We start from the raw sequence: 7500 nt of genomic DNA on the forward strand, positions 1-7500 counted from the left end.
AAACGTACGATGTTACTCAGGTGATCGTCAAGCCGAATGGCCGTACACTAAAACAAAACGTACGATGTTACTCAGGTGATCGTCAAGCCGAATGGCCGCACACTAAAACAAAACGTACGATGTTACTCAGGTGATCGTCAAGCCGAATGGCCGCACACTAAAACAAAACGTACGATGTTACTCAGGTGATCGTCAAGCCGAATGGCCGCACACTAAAACAAAACGTACGATGTTACTCAGGTGATCGTCAAGCCGAATGGCCGCACACTAAAACAAAACGTACGATGTTACTCAGGTGATCGTCAAGCCGAATGGCCGCACACTAAAACAAAACGTACGATGTTACTCAGGTGATCGTCAAGCCGAACAACATTTTTTTAGCTGCATTATTTTAGTTATTCATGAGTGGGTGGGTGGAGGGGATGGGCTAGTTCTAACTATGCATTAGATTATAAAATTGTATTCTGTGTAGACCCTTCCACCAGCATCTTAGACCACTCTTTGTACATTTTCTTTTAATAGATGATTGTCATTTGTTTTACCTCATGTCTGCCCTGCGTGTGATGGTGTGATCGTGACTGCTGTAGTGTGGGCGCGTGTGTGTTGGTGTGTATGTCAGTGTATGTGTGGGCGTGTGTGTGTGTGTGTCAGTGTGTGTGTGGGTGTGTGTGTGTGCGTGATTTTACCAACACTACGCGAAATTCCTTGTACTTTAAATGTTTTTTAATGTCACTTGGCTCAATAAATACTGTATTCTGTATTCTGTATTCTAAAACAAAACGTACGATGTTACTCAGGTGATCGTCAAGCCGAATGGCCGCACACTAAAACAAAACGTACGATGTTACTCAGGTGATCGTCAAGCCGAACGGCCGTACACTAAAACAAAACGTACGATGTTACTCAGGTGATCGTCAAGCCGAATGGCCGTACACTAAAACAAAACGTACGATGTTACTCAGGTGATCGTCAAGCCGAATGGCCGTACACTAAAACAAAACGTACGATGTTACTCAGGTGATCGTCAAGCCGAATGGCCGTACACTAAAACAAAACGTACGATGTTACTCAGGTGATCGTCAAGCCGAACGGCTACGCTAGTGGGGGGGCAGGCTACATCCTGAGCAAGGAGGCCCTCAGACGGCTGGCCACTCAAGGTCACAACACTTCCATATGTCGCCAGGACGGAGGGCCGGAGGACGTGGAGGTGGGCAAGTGTATGACGGGGTTGGGGATCAAGATCCTCCCGTCTGTAGACCGCCTGGGCCGCTCCCGCTTCCACTGCTTCGACACCGAGACACATCTCCAAGGCGGCTACCCCAAGTGGTATCTGTCCTACGATGCCAATGGCGCCAAAAAGGTATGTACGACTACATGTTATGCATTGGAAACCCCCTTTTTGCGTGCTATTGTGTTGTTTATGTTTTGTGTTGTGTGTAGTGTTGTGTTGTGTTGTGTTGTGTTGCGTTGCGTTGCGTTGTGCTGTGTTGCGTTGCGTTGCGTTGCGTTGCGTTGCATTGCGTTGCGTTGTGTTGTGTTGTGTTGTGTTGTGTCGCGTCGCGTTGCGTTGCGCTGTGTTGTGTTGTGTTGCGCTTTGTTGTGTTGTGTTGTGTTGTGTTGTGTTGTGTTAGCTTTAACAGTGCAATTCATTCAGGTGTGCGAAGTAATGGTCAGTATATGTGTTCCAGGGCCTTGACAACATCAGCGACTATCCCATCACCTTCCATTACATCAACACTGCCAAAATGTACGCCCTGGAGTATTTCGTCTACCACATGCGGCCCTTCGGCATCATTTCCAAGCCTCAGGATCTCAACCTGGACCTCAAACACTAGAGCTGAAGTCACACGCCCATACAGTGTCGAAAATCAACTCGAATGTGATCATGATTGCAATAAATGTTCAAGCTAACAGTAAGCAATATTACTAATGGTTATTTGAATGGAATCATGATTGCTGTGATTGTTCACGCTAACAGTAAGCACTATTACTAATGGTTATTTGAATGGAATCATGATTGCTGTGATTGTTCAAGTTAACAGTAAGCAATATTACTAATGGTAGATATGAATGGAATCATGATTGCTGTGATTGTTCACGCTAACAGTAAGCACTATTACTAATGGTTATTTGAATGGAATCATGATTGCTGTGATTGTTCAAGCTAACAGTAAGCAATATTACTCATGGTTATTTGAATGGAATCATGATTGCTGTGATTGTTCACGCTAACAGTAAGCACTATTACTAATGGTTATTTGAATGGAATCATGATTGCTGTGATTGTTCAAGTTAACAGTAAGCAATATTACTAATGGTTATTTGAATGGAATCATGATTGCTGTGATTGTTCACGCTAACAGTAAGCACTATTACTAATGGTTATTTGAATGGAATCATGATTGCTGTGATTGTTCAAGCTAACAGTAAGCACTATTACTAATGGTAGATATGAATGGAATCATGATTGCTGTGATTGTTCAAGTAAACAGTAAGCACTATTACTAATGGTAGATATGAATGGAATCATGATTGCTGTGATTGTTCAAGTAAACAGTAAGCACTATTACTAATGGTTATATGAATGGAATCATGATTGCTGTGATTGTTCAAGCAAACAGTAAGCACTATTACTAATGGTAGATATGAATGGAATCATGATTGCTGTGATTGTTCAAGTAAACAGTAAGCACTATTACTAATGGTAGATATGAATGGAATCATGATTGCTGTGATTGTTCAAGTTAACAGTAAGCAATATTACTAATGGTTATTTGAATGGAATCATGATTGCTGTGATTGTTCAAGCTAACAGTAAGCAATATTACTAATGGTTATTTGAATGGAATCATGATTGCTGTGATTGTTCAAGCTAAGTTAGCAATATTACTAATGGTTATTTGAATGGAATCATGATTGCTGTGATTGTTCAAGCTAAGTTAGCAATATTACTAATGGTAGATATGAATGGAATCATGATTGCTGTGATTGTTCAAGCTAACAGTAAGCAATATTACTCATGGTTATTTGAATGGAATCATGATTGCTGTGAATGTTCAAGCTAAAAGTTAGCAATATTTTCTTACTGTTATTTGACTGTGATCATGATTGCAGGGATTGCTCAAGCCGGCTGTTAGCAGCATTTATGATGGTTACTATATCATAGACCATGTTCGGAAATATCTGTATATGGGTTGATATTATGAGTTATTTCTAATATGCTGACTGTTAGCAAATGATAACAAGACAAGTCGAGAAAAATGATATCAAGCATAAGCCTTTTAGGCGAATGCTGATATCGGTTGTGAGACATGTCTGTTATCATTTGCTAACAGTCAGCATATTAGAAATAACGGTTTTATTACCGTTTAATTCGACTAAAAGAAATTTCGAAGCGACCCCGCTAATTAGACAGAACAGCCGCAATGGGAACTTGAGGGCTTCTACCTGATTATGCCTGTCAATGAAAACGACGTTGAACACCAAATAAAGAAAGAAAGAAAGAAAGAAAGTCAAAGAATTCTCGTGACCTGAGTCAGCCAATCAGAGTAACACACCTGACGTGATGAATATTCACAGGTCAAATGCCTTTGACACACAACAATCTCACAAGATAAACCATGTTGAACATGCGTTTCGGTTTCTTCGCTTTTTCTCGTTGAACAGAGAGTGACAGATTTAGAACCGACTCCAGACGGATGGCAAATGACGTAAAGATACATTTGATGTAAAGCGAGTGACGCAATTTCACTTGATTTTTGCGAACTTTGATCATTTGGAGTGAGCTGTCGGCATTGCACACTCAGACGATGGGCGGTGCCTTGCTGTTCCGTAACGCACCCACCGACAAAACTCGCTTTTCGGTATTATTTTAGATAAAGAGAGTATTACTTGACAGCATTTGAAGTGTCATTCTTTAGAATAAATCACGCTGATATTGTTGAATTAGGCTACATTTTTACTTTGTCTTGTTAATTTTTAGCGTGATAAACGAAAAGGGTCCCTGCCTGAACGTTATAACATTTAGAGGGTCACCTAGAATCCGTCCTGATTGGTCAAAAAGCCATATGGGGCACTGAATTGGTAATAAAAAAATTTGAAGAGTTGTGTTCCTTGACGGTGAGGCAATCTGAGCTAAATATAGCTCGTTTTGGAATAACTAGTGGAGACAAGCGCAGGCATCAGACATAGTGAATAACGAGCTCCGGACTGTGTGTTTTCAACAGAAAAACGCATTGAATCGAGTTTACACTTCACAAACGGCCTTCCACTCCTGCGTCAAAGAGAACGATTGTAACGCCTCAACATTGCTGTATTATCAGGAAACAAAAAACTGAGGAAAATTTTGTGCGCTTCAAGCTAGCCCGCACTGTTGACCTATACGACCAGCGCAGTGCCTTCCTTTAACTGCTTTATTATATTTGCCAGGACACATCATTGAATTAAGACTCGATCTGAGCGATAAGAGTGAAAAGTGTGTTAAAAGTGGATGCAAAAATGAGTGACCTAAGACCCAAAAGATGAAGTGTAAGCTGCGCAGAACTGCACAACACATCACGGTCTGTCCAGATGAGCAGGGACGTTGGTCTCAAATCCCCAACTTCCTTTCTGGGGTAAGTCATGAAGGACCTTTGGTAGACGATCATCTCCATCAATAACAGAACACCAAGATAAAGCTAAGATAAGGATTTCTCCTCCGAAGAAGGAATACGGCTACCTGTATGGTGTTGTACCAATAACGTTCCCATTTGACGGATGAAAGTCATTTTCGCTGTGCCAAGTGGCCCCGCTTGTGTTGCAACGCGGGAAAGCCCAACGACAACAGCAAGACACGGCTTTCCCATTGTTGTTGATGTTTATTAAAAAGATATGTGTATAAATCGAGTTTGGGTGAAAAACAAATGTGCACGTGCGCATGATGACTGTCAGTGGTGTAGGAAACGGAAGGGCCCGCTATTGTCTGGCCATAGTTTTGTTTGCACATGCAGCCACAGTATCTGTCGGCCATTCCTCGTTTTCGAGAACATATTCTACAAGTCTGCACCCTCTGCGACGTAAAGCGTTGGGATTTCTTAACACAGGTCACCCCCCTCTACACCAGGCTCTGTGGGCCAGCTGACGACATGCAGCCAAATGTATCGTCTCTACTGGGCTGACTATTCGACACAGCCATAAACCCCCCGCGGGTTAGGGGGAGTCCCATATTGGTTGGGACGAGAAAGAATTTACCCGATGCTACTCAGCATGTCGTAAGAGGCGACTAACGGTTCTGTTTCTCCTTTTACCCTTGTTAAGTGTTTCTTGTATAGAATATAGTCAATGTTTGTAAAGATTTTAGTCAAGCAGTATGTAAGAAATGTTAAGTCCTTTGTACTGGAAACTTGCATTCTCCCAGTAAGGTCATATATTGTACTACGTTGCAAGCCCCTGGAGCAATTTTTTGATTAGTGCTTTTGTGAACAAGAAACAATTAACAAGTGGCTCTATCCCATCTCCCCCCTTTCCCCTATCCCATCTCCCCCCTTTCCCCGTCGCGATATAACCTTGAATGGTTGAAAACGACGTTAAACACCAAATAAAGAAAGAACACAGCCATAAGGAGGCACACAGCTGTGAACAATTTAGAGAAAGCTGCCCAAATCTCCTCTGAGTATCTCCCTACGCACGCGCTTGACTGTGACAGTGAAGAGGTTGCGAGGAAAACGACCGGTTACCGAGTACGGAACCGTGACATTCGTGATGTCATATTTCTCGTCTCCGACTGCCCGTGTAGCTTCCATTTCTGTGATACCAGTTCGTCCATCGTACATGGGGCGCCCCCCGTTCCTGGGGATTTACCACGAATGTTATACCTGCAGTCTGAGACGAGGATAATGATGTCATTTTTGTATCGGTTCCGTACTCAGTAGTCGGTCGTTCTCCTCGCAATCTTAATTATGTTTCGTAGAAGTCTTGCCCCACAAGCCACAAAAAAAGGGGACCAGGGTCATTGACAGGATCTTGTATAATGCCTCTGTGAAATGCAACCCTGCAATCATTGTAGGTCTGCTTGAGGGTTCTCATGGGCTGAACAATGGCATCGCCCTGGGGCATCAAAGATGAGACTCTTTATGTGTTGTGATACGTTTATTACGCGAGTGTCACCTGAATCATTAAAATGTAGGAACTCCCTATCTCGTTTAAGCGATCAAGTACACCACCATATACCCGTGCAGGCTGTTACGAGTAATAAGGACATTCTTTTAATTTGACACGTACCAAGCATCTTCAGCCTCGCTGCTATCTATGAAGAGTGGGATTTTTTTTCCTGAATTAATTTCATAACTGACTATTAACAGCTATTGTGGTTTCAGCGTAGCAATAGGGTCCGATATTTAGACGAGACAAGTATAATGCCGACGAGTCGAAGACGAGTCGCATTATACTTGTTCGAGTCTAAATATCGGACCCTTTTGCTACGCTGAAAACACAATAGCGATTATATAGCTGTTATGACCTTGAATTGTTGTTCCAAACTTACAAAATGACAGTTTTTGCGTCGATGCGTTGATCTCAGGTTTTGATAGCAGACAAACTTCTTACGCGCATCATGTTCGCGCAGACATGCACACCGCTACACGCTTTCTGACTTTGGAAGAAAAACTGACTCCAAGTGCATTCGACTTCACAACACAGTTGTTGAAACAGATTTTTAAGTTGTCAGTGTATGCTGTTGTCGATAGAAACATCGCCGTGGTACAGATGTGTAAACAAGAACCATGCGTCGGCCATTTTTCTCAATATGCTTTTGGATATTGAGAAAAATGGCCGACTTCCGTAGCATTATGCTTTGATGATAGGAAGAGACCATCCAATCACAGCCCCTGAATTCCCCCACGTGTTCATTATAATAGCTATATAAGCCTACCATGCCAATAAGCGTGTCAAAAGTGGAAGACTTCTGTCAAGTGTGTAGATTGTTTATGAGTGTCAACGTGGGAGCATGCTCATAATATTATCGAGTCCCACGCATTAGCCTTGGTGGATCTATATAGTGATGCACATGATCGTTTTTTGCGAGGAGGACGGTACATTTAACTATTCTTACTTTTATGTGTGCACTACACTCTAACTTTGTACAGAGAGGTATTCGTCAATGGGTCCAAACAGCTTCATGGATTCACAAAGCAATATACAATGTGTTCCACGCGGCAAGTCGTATCAGGGACTTAGTGTATGTGACGGTAGGACACTCGATCCGCAGTATGCATGCCGAGAGAGAGAGAGAGAGAGAGAAAGAGAGAAAGAGAGAGAGAGAGAGAGAGAGAGAGAGAGAGAGAGAGAGAGAGAGAGAGAGAGAGAGAGAGAGTCCACAGCCTGAACGCTAAATTAGTTAATCCTTTACAATGTATACATAAGGGGTTGCAGGTGCAGCCATCAATTTGATGTTATCTTATGGGAAAACATTTCTGGCCTGGAGGTGTGAAGAACTTCTGTAGTCCTTGTTGTACGGCGCACGAA

At 42.4% G+C, this 7500-nt stretch overlaps 1 protein-coding gene across 1 annotated transcript in view; it reads left to right on the plus strand.

Annotated features, from left to right (window-relative positions):
• Nucleotides 1-5542, plus strand: part of LOC138982969 (glycoprotein-N-acetylgalactosamine 3-beta-galactosyltransferase 1-like) — a 62648-nt gene extending 57106 nt beyond the window's left edge. The window contains exons 4-5 of the mRNA XM_070356362.1: nt 1073-1360; nt 1675-5542. Coding sequence (XP_070212463.1) covers nt 1073-1360; nt 1675-1911 — 525 coding nt within the window. The 3' untranslated portion in view covers nt 1912-5542. The remainder of the gene's footprint in view (nt 1-1072; nt 1361-1674) is intronic.
• The last annotated feature ends 1958 nt before the right edge of the window (nt 5543-7500 follow it).

This window comes from Littorina saxatilis, linkage group LG12 (genome assembly GCF_037325665.1).
Source record: "Littorina saxatilis isolate snail1 linkage group LG12, US_GU_Lsax_2.0, whole genome shotgun sequence".
Taxonomy (NCBI): domain Eukaryota; kingdom Metazoa; phylum Mollusca; class Gastropoda; order Littorinimorpha; family Littorinidae; genus Littorina; species Littorina saxatilis.